The sequence below is a fragment of the Microtus ochrogaster genome, chromosome 24, assembly GCF_000317375.1.
Source record: "Microtus ochrogaster isolate Prairie Vole_2 chromosome 24, MicOch1.0, whole genome shotgun sequence".
Taxonomy (NCBI): domain Eukaryota; kingdom Metazoa; phylum Chordata; class Mammalia; order Rodentia; family Cricetidae; genus Microtus; species Microtus ochrogaster.
Window position 1 is genome coordinate 8,410,201 of NC_022024.1, and position 16,824 is coordinate 8,427,024.

Here is a 16,824-nt window from a genome sequence, read left to right on the forward strand (position 1 = left end):
TGTTTGGAAGGGAGGGGGATGGGGCGCAAAGGGGCCCCTTCTATTCTTTCCCCCACTGGGCAAGCCGAGAGCAGCTAAGGAGAGAGAGGTTTGGTCTGGTCCAGGGAACCTGTAAATACTGGACTCCGGGAAACTTGATATGCATCTGTGGCTTCCTTATTTAGGACCAGGCTGGGTCCCCATTGCTGGGCGCCCAGCTCACATGGGTCTCCCAGGTCCTGGGAGGGGAAGACGAGCCTTTGCTTCCAGATGGGTGCAGATCAGCGGAGGGGAGTTGGATTCTGACCCCCAAATAGTTCAGCATTTAGTTCACACTTACTCCCTCCGCCCCCATACTGAATGAGGTGTCAGGGTGGCCGGTCGGCTCTGCCCTGGCTTTCGTGGCCTACGTGCCCTTTCTGAAAGCTTGGGCGAAGCCTCAGTAGGCTTGAGTCTAGATACAGAAATTCGATGTAGGCCTGATTCTGGGGCTACTGGCATCTGCCTAGGTGGCCGGCAGGGTATTGGCATGCTCAGCTTTGAGGCGCTGAGTTTTTCTTGTCCTGAGTGGTGGGAAAGCGGCCTCCCTGCCAGTCTGAGAGGGGCGCATAGAAAACAAGACAGCCTTTGAGCTTAGGCCGCTGCAGGCCAGTACCTAACTCACACCCAACCTGGGAGGATTTGAAGAAGAGTAGGCACCTGAACCTCATCTACCGTAAAGCGGTACCCACGAAGAGAGGAAGGCCTCCAGGCAGGCAGAAATTCCCGAGCTAAAATATGGAGGCAAAAGGTGTCCCAGGTCCCGGACGCTTCCTCACAGCAGTAGAGAATGTAAGAAAGGGAAGGGGTGAGGTAGGGAAGCCACATGGGGGGGGGTGTTCTTGTGTGCCCAGCCCAGCCTTTTGGGCTTCATCCCGGAAGCCTCGGGTGAACTGCTGCGTCATTCCATGTAGACTGCATCAGACTCGCATCTGGGAGAGGAGGATGGATTTGGATTCTGGGCTTGAGAGTGAAAACGACCGATGAGGCACCTGCTGCCAGCCTCCCCTGACAGAACAGCAGTGTGAACTGTGAACGGAAAGGGAGGAGCCATCAGTGTTCAGGACTCACTAGAGGTGGATGTGAGAGGGAGGGCTTGCTGGGAACGGTGACTTAGGCTCTCTGGACTGATGAACAGGTTGATGAAGGGGTTTTATTAGTGGTGTTTCAGGCCCCCACACCTCACCTCCCTCCCTCCCTCCTTCCCTCCCTCCTTCCTTCCTTCCTTCCTTTTCTTTTTTGGTTTTTCGAGACAGGGTTTCTTTGTGGCTTTGGAGCCTGTCCTGGAACTCACTCTGTAGGCCAGGCTGGCCTCGAACTCACAGAGATCGGCCTGCCTCTGCCTCCCAAGTGCTGGAATTAAAGGCAGGCACCACCACGGCCCAGCTTTCCCTGTTTTCTTTTTGAATCTTCACAACCAGCCATGAGGGAGTCTGTTATCTTTCCTGAAAGAGGAAGGAGTGGGAAGACCTGGTGTAGCTGGGTAATGTGCCTCCAGCACTGTGCAGATGTATCCTTCAGAATCAGAAGGTCCTGGGCACTTCCCAGTCTGCACTGCAGGGAAGCTATGCTCCCTGCACCAGCTCCCCCTGCCCCAACTCAGTCACTGTCTCCGGTCTCCCTCCCACAGGACCACACGGGGCTGTGCACCCCTGGTGTTGGGAACAATCAGAGGACAACCAAACAAAGCAAAAACAACAGCAAGGGCTGGAGAGATGGCTCAGAGGTTAAGAGAACTGACTGCTGTTCCAGAGGTCCTGAGTTCAATTCCCAGCAACCACATGATGACACACACCCATCTATAATGAGATCTGGTGCCCAGAACACTATATACATAATAAATAAATTTAAAAAAAAACAACAACAGCAAACTCCGGACTGTGGACTGTTTCTGTTGCTAAAATAATAACAATGGCCAGTCCTAGTGAGGCACTAGGAGGCAGAAGCAGGTAAATCTTTGTGAATCTGAGGTTGGCCAGGGCTATACAGAGAGAGACCCTGTCTCCAAAATGAACCAATCAATAAATAAGCAAAATAATAACAAGAAACGGGACTAAGGCATAGGTTAGTGGGTAAAGTGCTTGCCACGCATGTACCCGTCCTGGCCCCAGCGACACAGAAACTGCATGCTTGCACTCAAGCATCTGGAACCCCAGAATCTGGAAGACTGAGATAAAGGATCAGGGTCATCCATGGCCGGAGAGATGGTAAAGGACCTACTGTGTGCTTGTGAAGCCCTGAGCTCCTAGTTCCAGCATTTGTGTAGGCGTTAGATGAGGTGGTACACTGGCAGGGAGAGGGGGAGCAGAGGCAGAGAGGTCCACCCTGGAGCTCACTGGCTGCTACCTAGGCCAACTGATTTGCTCTATATTCAATACAAGACCCCCGTCTCAAAAAAATATGAATGACACCTGGGATCGGCTTTCTGGCGTCCACATGCACACATACAATGTGCACACGCTCACGGGAACACACATGCACACACACACACACACACACATGCGCGCACGCAGGAAGTTCAAGATCTTGAGCTACCCTTGTGAGTTTGAGGACAATCTGGGATACATAAGATCCTGCCTCAAGAAAAAAAAATGTAATAAAATTTTAATATAACATTTCTGGGCTGGTCTGGACTCAGCGGTTAAGGGCACTTGGCTGCTCTTCCAGAGGTCCTGAGTTCAATTTCCAGCAACCACGTGGTAGCTCACCATCCAGTGCCCTCTTATGGTGTTCAGGCAACGTACAATGCACTTGTATACATAAATAAGTCTTTTTTTTTTTGGTTTTTTGAGACAGGGTTTCTCTGTGGTTTTGGAGCCTGTCCTGGAACTAGCTCTGTAGATCAGGCTGGTCTCGAACTCACAGAGATCCGCCTGCCTCTGCCTCCCGAGTGCTGGGATTAAAGGCGTGCGCCACCACCGCCCGGCCATAAATAAGTCTTTAAAATAAATAAGTAAAACATAACAGTGACTTCAGAGAGGGCCATGGAAGGTCTCTCTTGGCCTTCCCGCTTTCTTTTTATAGGAGGGCATCATAAGCCTGCAGGTCCAGAGGAAGCTCTTCCAGACCCTTTGCAGTTCTGCTCCCTTTGCTCCAGGCTTGGCCCAGGAGCACCCATAAGATCTCCATCACCGGAGGAGACAAGGCAGCTGCTCCACTTGAGTCCTGTCCGTCCTGTGTGTCGTCCCCCACCCCCTCTCCTCATGCACACACCCACCCACCCTCTGTCCCAGTACTGGGGGAAGTGCTGCAGTTTCCAATCGGCTTCTCAACAACTGCTGGTAACAGGGTCAGAGACAGCGACTGGAGCCAGCAGGTGACAGGAGAGAGTCAATAGGCCCTCTCTTGAGAGGGTACTGGGGCCTACAGAGCCCAGGTTTCACTTGTTACTCTGTGTTGGGGCTGTAGGGGGTTTTGCCTTTATGTATGCCTGTACACCACTTGCATGCAGTGCCCTAGAGACCAGGAGAGGCCATTGGAGGCCCTGAAACTGGAGTTAGGGATGGTTATGAACCCTCACGTGTGCTAGGAATCAAACCCCGGTCCTATGCAAGAGCAAGTGCTCTTATTGCCAAGCCATCTCTCCAGCCCCCACTCGAAATTAAAGTTACATCCTGGGTATCTGGTCCAGGATTTGTAGGCAGGAGATGATTTGTAAAGCTGTTAGACCAAAGTTAGAAGAGCCACTTGCCTCCCGCCTCCCCAACCACGTTAACTGAGAAAAGGGCCTATTACCGAAACCCCGGAGGGATTTCTGGAATGGAAATCTATGAATAGAAGGGTGCCCTAAGTTTTTCTGTCCAGGTCTGGGGGTTCCAGTGACACTAGCACAACCTTTCTAGACTCCATGGGCAGGAGTTCCGACAGGCCTCTCAGGGACCTGCCCCATCTACCTCCTCCCTTCCTGCTGTGTTCACACTGTCCCGGCCTTTCTTTTCACTAGTTACACATGAACTTTCCTTGACTTCGGAGCAAGGAAAGCTTGGGGCCCCCTCCTCTGCATCTTTCAGAGACACTCAGAGCTCAATACATAGAGGACATGGATTGTGGTTGGTCTTAAAGAGGACACCTTTGGTTCATCACCTTCAAAGTGAAAATAGAAGACACAGATGGAGAGGTACTTGTTATTCCATGACTCAGGGCCTGAGGCAGGATGATCAGTGTAGGTTCAAGGCTAACATGGGCTAACATGGCAACACCCTCCTTTAAGAAACAAAACCCAAAGCAATGGAAGACAGACATGCAATGGAAATATCAGACTGTACACATTCCAAGGATGAGGAGTCTCATGAAGCACTGATCACCATTGTCTCACAATATGAAATGTACTTCCGGCTGTGAGCCGCTGTGCCCCTGGACACAAGCAGTCAACATGCGCGGGGCAAACGTGCCTCTTGTTCTATCAGGTTATACACAAGACACCGACAGCTCCCAGTCTCAAGGGAGGCAGTTCCTACTTAAGGTGTGTGGAAGGACTTGAACTCATGACATCCCTGCCTCAGTTTCCCCGGTGCTGAGACTACTGGTGTACGCCACCCCACCCCCACTGCTGCTGCTGAATCAATTAACCTTTCCAGACCATGTTTCTTCTTCTGAACGATGAACATATCCATTCTGCTAACCTCGAAATGAAAGATCAAAGGAGCCAGACAATACCTATGGAAGTACTTTGTGAATATAAGAGCGGAGAGACTGTACCTAAGGATGAGGAAATGAACACGGGAGGTTTCACCCAGCAGAAGAGGAAAGCAGGTCTCCTCAGTACTCAGCCCTGCCTGTACTGTTCGCTGCACTGAACTACCTCGTAAGAGGGCCTGGGCCAAAGTCTACCAAGGCCCCTTAGCCGCCCGTTAAGATGAGCTTTACCGACCCTATTGTTTTCATGGTGGGAGGCAAATCTGTCTGAACTCCTCCGCCAGCTTCTTTCCCGTTATGAATTAGGATCTACCCGAACCCAGACGTTTAGAGTTACATAAGCATCATTCAGAGCTTCTCTAACAGTTGCTTTCATTTTGGAAAAAACAGCATTTTCATTAAAATGGTGTTATGTAAAAAAGTAGTGTGTGTGTGTGTGTGTGTGTGTGTGTAGGAACAGGCAAGCATGCGCACTCTTAAGGAACATGGGTATATACATATCATGACGATATCACCTTGTAGGTTTTGACCTACTTGGACAAGATTAGGAGAGACAAATGTCAGGCTATGAGAAGTAGAGTGGAGAGCCACACCTGGTGCCCCCATCTCCCGTGTAATAAGGTCTTGGCCTTCCTTAGCAGGGTGAGTTCCACTCAACTTCACTTTGAAGTCATCACTACAGTTTGACTGCTTTAACAGTCTCATCAGCACCGACCTGGGCAACTCCCTTTCTCCCAAGGCAACCTATGGAGGACAGATCACCAAAAAACACTTGAAATGGGGCAACAAGACGACTCAGACTATAAGAGCGTTTCCCATGAAAGTGTTCATGACCTGAGTTTGATCTCCAGAGTTTGGATTCTTCCAGAGTGGAAGGACAGAATAGACTCTGGAAAAATGTCCTCAGATCTCTTCCAGTGCAGTGGGGCGCACATATAACACACAAAAATTTTTTAAATGACCTGACATGGAGTTCGAACCGCTTCTTTGGAGCTGTTGCTCCTAGAAGAGGAAAGGAACGCCTTCCCGTGAAACCTTGAGCAGTTGGAGAGTTCAAGCCCGGGCCTGGAGGCTTAAAGAATGAGGAAGGGCTGTCTGCGTCCACTAGGCAGGATGGAACTATGGGATGGTGGTGGGGAGCTGGGCTAGAAGAATGGGATGCCTGATTTGGGAGTGACTGGCACCTACGGTGTCCTGGCACATAAGGGGTCATTTTAGTGTGGAGGTCGCCTAGTCCAGGGGTCAATTCCATTTCTTACACTCTGGAGTCCTGGTTCCGTCCCCTTCACACTCCTTTCCAGATTTATAGGCGATAGTCTTATATAAGGCGCTGGGTTCTAAGCAGGAAATGCCGTAATTGACTCGAACCCAGGTTTGGCTTCTCCACCTGCCCAGGTTTCGCAGGGCAGAACCATTGAGCCTTGGCGAGAAAGGTATAGAAACACAAACACCTGGGCCCCCGAACAGGGACCCGGAATCTTTGGAGTGGCATTTTAAGTAGTTGGGAAGGGGGTGTGGCCGAGAGGACTAGGAGGCGGCAGCCCAGCAAGCGGGGAGTGGCCCGGGGGCGTGGCCGTGGCGACTGGAATGTTGTTGGGTCCTTGCACCGCATAGTAAGGAGGGGCCACGCCCCCTTTCTGCGAGAGGACCAATTGGAGTACCGGAGCGGTTTCAAGTCTCCCCCGCCAGCCTTGCCCGCCCGCCACCCCACCCCCCTCGGGGATTCGCTTTTTCCGTAACAAAATAGCAAACCTCTGCCAGGTCCGCAGCCCCTGCCGCTCGCTGGTGGAGGGTCCCGGGGCCTAGGACGCTGACCCGGAGCGGGACGCGCCGGCAGGCCGTGGAGACGCCGGTTCAAGAGCGGGGAGGAGCGCGGGGGTGGGCGCTGCAGCCGCGGGTTGTTTATCTGGAGTACGGAGGGGAGGGGGGAGCCTGGAAACCGCCCCGTGTCCCATTTCCTCCTCTTGTTTTCGCTCCGGATTCTCCATGTTGGACCCAAACTGAGGAGCCCGGAGCTGCCACCGGGGGATCGGGGCTGGGGACACCGGGGAGCCGCTGCCTGGGCCGTCCGTCCTCTGTGCAGGCCTCCTCCCTTCCCGACTCGGGGAGGAAACGCGAGGGGGGGGATGTGAGCAGCTGTGGGAGTCGGAGTCTCGGGAGCCGGAGCCCGACGGGCCCCCGCCCAGGCCCCCCAGCCCGCCCGCGCGCCCGGCCGCCCGCCCGCGCGTCCTCCCGCCCAGCCAGCCCGGGCCCGCGGGATTGTTAGATGGAACACGGCTCCATCATCACCCAGGCGCGGAGGGAAGACGCCCTGGTGCTCACCAAGCAAGGTAGGGGCGCAACTTCCCAAAACTTTGCGTCGCCCCCCGGACGAGGAGGGGCGGGAGAATCCGGCGGGACCCTGGGTCGGTCAGCCCCGGCGCACCCGTCGGCACCCCGACCCCCGTGGGGGGGCTCGAGCGAGGCCCGGGCTGCCAGCGCCCAGCGGGAGGGTGTCATCCGCGCAGCTGTCACCCGTCGGGCCACCCCTCCCCCCCGGGGGCAGAGACTCCGGGGGCGCGCGGCGCGCCAGGCCACCCGCGCCGCCCCCACCCGGGCCGCGGCTCTGGAGTGATCACTTTTCTCCCCCTCCCCATCGCGGCGCGCCCGTCCGTCCGGGGGGCCGCGGGGAGGGAACGGGGTGTGGGGGGGTCCCGAGCTGGAACGCCGCCGCCAGCCGAGTTCTCACGCAGGCCCGCGAGCCCGGGCTGCCTGGGCGGTCGGCCGTGGCGGCGCGCGGGGACTCGGGGCGAAGTTCACCGGCCCGAGGCGGGGGCGACGGTGGGGGGAGGGGGAGGGCCGCGGTCACCGCTGGGCGCGGGACTCGGGCCGTTCGGCGGAGCCCACGAGCCCGACCCGAGGCCCGGCAGGAGCCCCTCCCTGCCCGGTGCGCTCCCCCGGGGCCGCTGCTGCACGCACACACAGAGCCGCGTTTGTTTAGCCCGGGAGCGGTGTCCCTGGTTACATAATTCGCCGGATGGCATCGGACCCGGCGTGTTTCTGAATCGCGCAGCGAAAAAGTGCGAGTTGTCTGTGGGCAGGGGCTCGCGACCCCCGCCTATTGGGGGGCTGGAGGATGGGAGGGTCGGATTGGAGAAGACAGGGATGTCGCAGGCCCTCTCTGGGGTGTGCTTGGGGATTGGAGCGAAGGCCTCGGCCTCCCGCGGGGGCGGGGAGGAGGTTGGGGCCGAAAAGGTGGAATCGCTCGGTTTGATCACAGTGGGGTCCCCTGAAACTCTTCCCCTTCCCTCCGTTCATCTGGCTCTGAGAATTGTGTCCAAAATAGCTAGCTGGTAGAAATTTCCGCCGAGTGTAAGGACCAGCGTTGTTGCTTTTTTTTTTTTTTTTTTTTTAAATCCTGGTGAACTCCTAGGACTGCGGTCACTTGGCTCCTTGGCTGAGTGGAAAGCACGCTCTTGGGACCAAATCCCAAGCGCTGCTACGCTCTCTTTACTCTAATGGGGCATAAAAGGCCCGTGCCACAGTTCAGTAGACTGAGGCCTAGACCCTGGAAGGCTGTCAGCTGTGGGGCCTGAGTGTAGGACCTCATCCCCCTATTGATTAATATTAATCAGCAGGTCACTTTTCCTTGGGGTTCACTTTTCCAAGGAGTCTACCTAAGTTGCCTAGCCTAGGGGCAGAGCCGCTGCGATGGTGTCCCAGCCTCTCTGGAATTCCTCAGTAGGATGGGGGAAGGGGAGCAGTTCGTCTAAAGCAGCGGCGAGTGCTGGGGAGAGGTGAAGCCCTGCTTGCTCAGATCTTGCCCCAGGAAGGCCCCCTCCTCCTTGCCAGGATCCCTGTTCTTGACTGCATCGCTGACCCAGCTGTGTGATCCCAGGCAGCAACTTTACCGCCTCTGCTGGCCTGTGTGTGGTGCTAAGGACTGCAAAGGGAGGCTGCCTGTGTTTATTTATAACTTACTGCCAGAGTCTTCCAGTTCCTTTCACAGCCTCGTCCCAGGGAAAGGACCCAGGCTTCAGGCAGAGGTGAAGAAATCAAGAAGGACAAGGACATAGGAGGGGACGTAGTGGGAAACCAGGACCGCATGAGTGTGCTTCCTTCCCACCCACCACCCTCATCCCACCCGCAGGGTCTCCTGGCGGTGTCCTGAGGGTGGCAGGACCACAGCAGGGTACATGGGGAATCTGTACCGTGCCATGGCAGCAGAGCCGAGCAGCTGAGTTCCTGACAGTGTCGGGTTGCTGGCTTGGTTGATTTTCTTGGAGTTGTGTTTTTGTTTTCTGTTTTTTCCTTTTTTGTGTATGTGGTTTGCCCTTCAAACTTCTTCCTGGAGGAGGCTTGCTTCTTGGTCGTGCCCCCCCCCCTTTGTAAATTTGATTGCATGGGGGGGGCATGCTTTCTTTTGGACTGCTTGGGCACCGACAACCAAGCCAACTAGCTCAGTTGTACATCGTTTACAAACAGAACCTGCGTCTTAAAACACAAAGCAGTGGGAGGGAGCAAATGCTCTCCTCTCCGTTAGGAGTTCCTGCCCCTCCCCAACCAACCCTCATCTACCTTTGGAAGAGGAAGGGAGCACTGTGGAACAGTTTATTAATGAGTTGATTTCGGAAAGGAGCAGGCTGCCTCTGGCTCGAGAGGCCTCGCAGTGAAGTTGTTTACCACTGCCGGTTTTTTCCTTTTTCTCATTCTGTTCTCTGAGCTTAAAGACTGCCTGGTGTGCGCTGATGATTCAAAAGTAATTACAGTAGGGGAAGTGGAACAAAGTTGCTGAAGTCATTGATGATAAAAGCATCAAAATTGGATCATCTTTCCAAGCAGATGGGAGAATGTCTCCCTGATACAGCAAGGAGCTGGTTGTGTATGACATCAAAAATATAAGTATCCGTTTGGGAAGAATGGGCACTTACTACAGCATCATGTGAGGATGTCACCCAGATGCTGGGACGGATGGGGGAAAGCAAAGGAAACAAGGCTCCACCCTGTGATAGGCCAATGTGAGGACAGGGGTGAGGCCTCCTCAGTTCAGCAGCATATTGGGAGGGAAACGACTTGTTAAGGGATGATCCTGTGCCCACTCTCGGAAGAGTGACCTAAGCTTTGGATTGCTCTGCTCACATCTGGAACTGGGCGGGGTCTGGAAGCTAGTTACACTGAGGGTTCTTCTCCAAGACTGCTATCCCTAAAAAGCAGAATGATGGCAAGTTTTTCTTAAATTTATTTTACAAATATGAGTGTTTGGCCTGCGTGTATGTCTGTGTACCACGTGGGTGCCTAGTGCCCACAAAGGTCAGAAGATGGCATCCCATCCCCTGAAGCTAGAGTTAGGTGGTTGTGAGCCACCGTGTGTGTGTGTGTGTGTGTGTGTGTGTGTGTGTGTGTGTGCGCGCGCGCGCTGGGAATTGAACCCAGGTCCTCTGAAAGAGCAGCCAGTGCTTTAAACCTCTGAGCCATCTCTGCAGCCCCGTAGTGACAAGTTTTTCTTCATGCTTTCCACAGAAGGGGGAAAGTCTTCCTTTTCCCATAAGAGCCTGCAGATGCAGCTAAGCCTTTACCAGGAAAAGCTCTGAGAGGAGTTTTGCCAGCATCTGTGTTGGGTAAGGCCTTCCTCAGCCAGCCTAGGGGTGGGAGGTAACAGCGTCAGTCTTACCCCTCCCTGTCGTGGAGATGCTCCTCCATCTTTGGCTTTCCATCATCCTGGAATCTGGTTGAGGCCTTTTAAGCTAGTGTTTGTTTGCACGGTAAGAGCCCAGGGTAGTGCTTCTTCTACACAACAGAGTTTGTAAATGTACCCGGCCTGCGGTTTGCCAGCTGACTTAGGTTTAAACTAAGTAAGACTTCAGAGTCTGGGTGAGAAGTCCCTGGGGGAGCTGGAGAGATGGCTGAGAGGTTAAGAGCATGGGCTGCTCTTCCAGAGGACCTGAGTTCATTTCCCAGCAACCACAGGGTGGCTCACAACCGCCTGTAATGAGATCTGGTGCCCTCTCCTGGTGTGCAAACAGAACACTATACATAGTAAATGAATCTTAGAAAAGAAAAAGGCATTGTGTGGGCGGGCCTATGTCATTCCTCCCAGCTAGAGAAGGTTGGGCAGTTAAAGGAGGTGGCAGCTGACTCTCTGGGAGGCCTTCCCAGTCAGTCCGTAGTGAATTTTATTGAAGGAAATAGTAGCTGGGCGGTGGTGGCGCACGCCTTTAATCCCAGCACTTGGGAGGCAGAGACAGGGGGGCCTCTGTGAGTTTGAGGACAGCCAGGATTGTTACAAGGAGAAACCCTATCTTGGGAAAAAAAAAGTATTGGGGGGACTAACTAGACAGACAAATTTCTAACAAGATTTAATGCTCCCAACCTTTCTGTGGAGACTTAATAGAAATGTTTGTATGGGAAAGGGAGACAGCGCGTGAAGTGGCTGTGTGTGCATCTGACAGCATCTCCTCCTTCACTCTCTTCCGCTATTTCTGTCTTGGGATGTTTGATTTGGGATTGGTGAGGCAGTGAGACCAAGGGTTGTGTAGGGAAGTTAGTGTTGGTTGTTACTGTTTCCTAAGCGCAGCTTGGCTGCTGTCTGCCCTCCTGCTTTACCCCCAAAGACGCACTGTATAAACAGTACTCAGTGGTGTGGGTTTTCTGCCCAAGACAGTGTCCCAGGGTTTGAGGGGACACTGATGTGGAGGGCATTGGCCTCTTGGAAGGGTTACCCTCTGAGCCTTCCACAGTCTTCTTGTAGACTGCTTCTTTGCCTGTGTGATTTGGTGGGGTGGGAGCTGGAATCTAAACCTTCTTAGAGATGGAACTACCAATAGCTGCCACTGTCTTCACTTGCCTTGGAGTTAATGAGCTCAGCGAGATTCAGATTTCTTGTAGATACACTCATATAAATACACACACATAAATACATACATATATATTTGTTTTATGTGCATTGGTGTGAAAGAGTCAGATCTATTGGAACTTAAATTACAGACAGTTGTGGGCTGCCATTTGGTTGCCAGGAATTGAACCTGGTCCTCTGAAAGAGCAGCCAGTGCTCTTAACCACTGAGCCATCTTTTACGTACTCTTAATATCAATGAGAAAGATAGGTTTTTGTCGATAAATAGATACAGGGTCTCTCTCACTCTGTAGCTGTGACTGTTTTGGAACTTGCTTTGTAGGCCATGCTGGCCTTGACTCAGAGATCCACCTACCTCTGCCTCCTGAGTGTTGGGATTAAAGGCATAAGATAACACTGCCCGACAAGTAGACATTCTTAATCTTGGCCTTTATGACTTTGGTCTGAGCGTAGAACACATTGAGAGAGCATTAAACTGCTTTTATCATGTCTAAAGCTGGCCAGTTCTGGGGTGCCTAGACATGACTGAGAAAAGGTGTGGTTATGTTTCTCTCACATGTTCATCACTGAAAGCTAGTTCCCAACTGTGATGTAGATGAGCTTGCAACAGGCAGATGTAAGAAAGAAACCAGTAGACATCAAGGGAGAGACAGAGACTGGAATCAGAGAACAGTTTCCTGTCTGAGTATCCAGCCCTTCAAGCCAGAGTGAGCCTTCATGAGACCTTCTGCAGCATGGCTCCTGTGGACACGACAGCCTCCCTCTGGGCAGGAGTGGGTGTTCTCTTTTTATTGGTTAGTTTTCCTACCAATTAGCCTTGAACCTGATCTGAGTGGACTTGACATTTCCTTTCCCTTCCAGTGGTTCTTCTCATACATACACACCACTTTTGTTTTGTTGTAGTGTTGAGACTGAGCCCATGAGCTTCTCCTGCCTCCTACCTGTACCTTGTCCCGGCCTCTTAGAGACAGACTCTCCATCCTGTTGAATTTGCTCTTACCCACCTGCACTGTTGCCAGGGACCAAACATGGCTCCAGCTCAGTGAGAAAAAGGCTGTGTGCCACAGGGAAGGGACTGTGTGCATCCACCTCTTATTTGCTCAGCGGCGGAAGGAGGCCCCTCCTCCCTAGTGACTGAGGGGACAAGGGGTACTGCGAACTCAGATCTCTTGACTGGGGTTTGGTTCGGTTTTGGAGTAAACAAGTGGCCCTTGAGGCAAACCAGACTCAAGTCCAACTCCTCCTGGGCCTAAGGGTCTGAACCCATCGGATCTGATGTGGAGAGGGCTGCTGGGGTTTTGGCTGAACTGCCTTCTAATCCTGGAAGGGGTTTAAAATTCTCTGGCGCTCAGCCAGGGACATGCACGTCAGAATCTCCTATGACACTTACTAAAAATACAGCCCCACCCCCAACACACACACCTGGGACCCACTGACTCAGAGCACAGCAGGTGGGCCAGGCCTGTGTGTTCCAAATGCTCCCCCTGATCTTGACAGGTGTCCTGGGAGAAGAGCCAGGAAGCTCAACAAAGCCAACTGCCTGCTCAGCCCGAGCAGATGCCCCTCAGGGTCCAGATTCACTCAGGAAGCCTGCGGTTCTTCTGGGAACTGGAGGAGTTTTCTGTGTGAATGAATGGGCAGAGCGATTGTCCTTGCTTACTCAGGAATAGCCACAGCCAGTATTTACAGAGCACTTACCGTGGGCCTGGTGCTCTGACTAGGGTTTTGTCTCAGCAACCTTAGGAGATAGAAGGAATTCCCACTTGTCAGATGGAGGAGGAGTCTGCTGAGGGCTGAACAGTCTTGCTTGGACTGGCCTGTGGAAGCCACCCTTGCCCAGGCCCTGCAAGGGCCCTCTTGCTTGTGCTGCCAGTACACCGAGCTCTGAAGTCACTTCCCAGAGTGCTCTGCAGGAAGACTTTCCCTGTTGGCCTGCAGATGAACCCAGAGCTACAGAGAACTGCTCAGGAATACAAGAGTGTGTTCTTGTTGGCTGGGTCTCGTAGGGGAAGCAGGGGCGAGTGGGAAGGAACAGGGGTCCTGAAAGTGGGCAGAAAGCCACTGTGGAGGCCCGAACCTGAAGGAGGAACAGGTTGGCCAGCCTCTGAGGCAGAGACACACAGACAAATTAGTTTGTGTGTCTACATCCATTTCCCAGGCCTCTCCCTGTCCCACTGGTTCTGCTGTGCAGCCTCTGAAATAAATCTCAGTGGTGTCATACTGTGAACCTTCTGAGACTGAGGCCCTAGACTGGAAGTGCTCTGATCTTAATACCTGGGGTTTTATGCCAGCGCGTTCAGAAGCCCTTAAAATCCTCACTCTTTGATTTAGAGGTCCTCTTGCCATTTCACAGATGGAAAAAACTGAGGCTCCTGGCCACATGCAGTAAGTACTTGTGCCAAAGCCAGAATTAACTTATTTTAATTTTTGCTGGTGGAGATTTAACCCATTGAGCTTCACCCCTGCCCTCCTGCTGTGTCTGACAACCTAAGGCAACAAAGGAAGCCTAGGAAGAAACTGGTTCTTCTTGGTTCTCCACAAAGATGGCACTGAACTGCCACCAAGGTAGTGTTTGTGTCCTGCTTGTCAGGTTTCTCTTAGCCCACCCGTGAGCCTGCTCTGTCCCCCTCAGGAGTGGGAGAGCTAATGCGGCTGCGTGCCGTCCAGTACCCGGCAGTGTTCCCCTGCTCTAGCTGGCACTGTGTGTGGCAAGGTAGACGCTAGCCCTTGACAATTTTTTGAATGTCATTTCAGGTTTGTCCCTGCTGGCCCAGAACCTGCTATTTTGCCCCCCCCCCCCAGCACACCTTTAAACTTTTTTTAAATATTGAAATCTGCCTATATTTCTTGCCAATAATCCCATTAGAGGCACCTTCTGAAATCAAGGTGCCTGGGAATCCTTGTTTCCAAAACTAAGATCTTCCTAGGGGAAGAAGGTCCCTGAAATTGAGACCAGAGACCCCAGCGGTCTGAGGGTGACCAGACTGTGAGGCATGGAAGCAGAAGACTGACCCCGCCCTGAGACCGCTAGGCCCAGGCAGGCATTTGAAGATAACTTGAATTTGAACTACCTGGGCTGCCTCAGATACATACACAGGAAAGAAAGAGGAGAGGCAACCTCTTGCCCAGGGATAAGGAACCAAAACGCTGTTGGATTGGGGACTACCAGTGCCCAGCATAGGTCACGCTGGCCGGTGTGAGCCGAGTCCTGTGGCGCAAACTCCATGCAGTGAGACTCACATCTACTTTTTGCCCTGTATGCCATGTTAGCGGAACACATTTGTGGTTGGGCATTGTGGATCGGGAGTGTATCTTCCCGTTGTTTGCAGTCTTCTGGGCCCATGGAGCTGTTTCGCATCTCTTGCCCTCTTTTGTCTCCTTGCCCACTTACCTGCTGGACCAAGGGACCCTTCCATATATCTGGCACTTCGCAGCAAGTCCTTAGCCAAGACACAGATGCCTCTTGCTGACAACCTGGGAGGACTCCTCTCCACAGGGAACCCCAATCAGATGTGTCTTGGCTGCAGGGCCCAGGCAGCAGGCCAAGAAGGGCCGGAAATGCTCCAAATACTCTCCTTCCTCCAATAGCAAAGGGGAGGGAGGCCACTCAGAGAGGCCATTTTATAGTGGGAGCCAGCCCTGCCCTTTGCTGTGGGGGATGGGAGCTGGGAGGGGGTCCTTGGGGGTGTTGGAAGGAGTGAACCGTCCTTGTATGGGAATGGTCTTGTTAAAGTCCCATAGCTCAAGGAGTTGCCTTCTGCCCCGTCCAAGGCTGCATGGATTTCCTGTGAGACACTCCTAGGATCCAAAGCTGTGTTGTTGGCAACCGTGGTAGCTGGACCTGACCTTCAGAAGGTTAAAAATAATGTTATCCTGGCAAGGCCAGGGTTCATTTGTGCACGTGCACACACACATGTGCAAACACATGCTTCTTACAGGCAGAGATTCTTACTGAGGCTGTGGGGGTGCACGGGGAGAGGTCAATGTTCACGGCAAGTGATGCTTGTCAGGGTACCATCTACAGTTTACGAGTTCTTTGCTGGACTGGGGAATAGGTAGGGGGATTTCTCCCAGGCACTCTTCCCTCATCTGACCTTGAACTTCAACCATGTGATGTGGGTAGGAGACCCTTAATCCCTTGTTGCTGGGCTTCTGGAATGAGACCCACGTCAACTCCGATTCATGTTGATGCCTGCAGTTGAGGCCCAGGCTGTTGCCAGTTAGTAGTGTTGCTTTTATTCAGTTTTAGAGGCTGTCCAGGACCTTACTCGTATGTTTAGGCTGTCCTGAATGAGGTCTTGCTACTAACCCGGTTTATGGACAAGGAAACTTAAGGTTGCATGGTTGAATCAGTAGCTGGCAGAGCCTGGACCCCAACCAGACAGCCCCATAGAGAGGCACCTCCCTAGTGGCCTCTCTCTATAGGCTGCCTCAGTAGGAAACCAGCAGTCTTGAGTTGGAGGGCTGGTGATCAGGTGCTGACCTGGCTCTTCTGCTCAGGGCTGCCTTCCCCATTGTGCCTTTGCTGGCCTTTTCAGGCATCCCGAGGTTTAGGGCAAGAAGAACAGGTACTTCTCAGGAGGCAGGATCATACAGAGGATGGGGTGGGGAGGAGGCTGAGCAGCTTTCTAGGGGGACCCTACCTCCTTGTTGAGGACACTGTGCACTGTAAAATCCCTTCATACCTGATCACTCTTGCGCCTGCCCCGTTCCTCTCCAGGGGAGGTGGACTGGTTCTCCCATGACACACTGTTCGGGGAACTAGCCCGCTCCTGGCTCTCAGGGACACAGTGCAGAGTGTGAACTATAAGGAGCCATTGGAAGGCTCTGCCCAAGCCTGGCAATAGTGCATGGACATGCACCAGTGTCCCTTTCAGAGGCGCTGATGGGAAATGCCTGAGAGTCATGGCTCTGGGTTCAAATTCTGATTCTGCTGTCATACCTCCATGTGGCACCCCCACCCCCACAGACTGATGAACTAACTGTCTCAGTTTCCTCCTGCAAATCGGGGGCTGTGATGGCAGGGGTCTTAACACAGGTCTGTAAACTTGGCTGTGGCCCAGAAAGCCTTCTGGCTTGGTTCAGTCACCCAGCTGCTTCAGTACCTCCTTCCTCTCATGTGGAAGCTTTTCTGTTCCCAGTTCTGGGAAATGACAGAAGAATGCAGGCTTCTCCAGGGCTTAGCTGGAGGCCCTGTAGTCAGACAGTTGGTGAAATTATTAAACACCTGCCGGCCATGGGCCAACGGCTGTGGAATATAACAGGCAAAGCCTTTGTTAGCCCTGAGGGGAAGCAGCCATGTTGGGGGAAGCTGAGTTCAGCCTTGATGACCCTCAAGAG

General features: G+C 53.2%; 1 protein-coding gene across 1 annotated transcript in view; it reads left to right on the forward strand.

Annotated features, from left to right (window-relative positions):
- The first annotated feature begins 6,399 nt into the window (after window positions 1–6,399).
- Window positions 6,400–16,824, forward strand: part of Ctdsp2 (CTD small phosphatase 2) — a 21,991-nt gene continuing 11,566 nt past the window's right edge. The window contains exon 1 of the mRNA XM_005357947.2: window positions 6,400–6,983. Within this exon, the coding sequence (XP_005358004.1) occupies window positions 6,920–6,983 (64 nt within the window). The 5' untranslated portion in view covers window positions 6,400–6,919. The remainder of the gene's footprint in view (window positions 6,984–16,824) is intronic.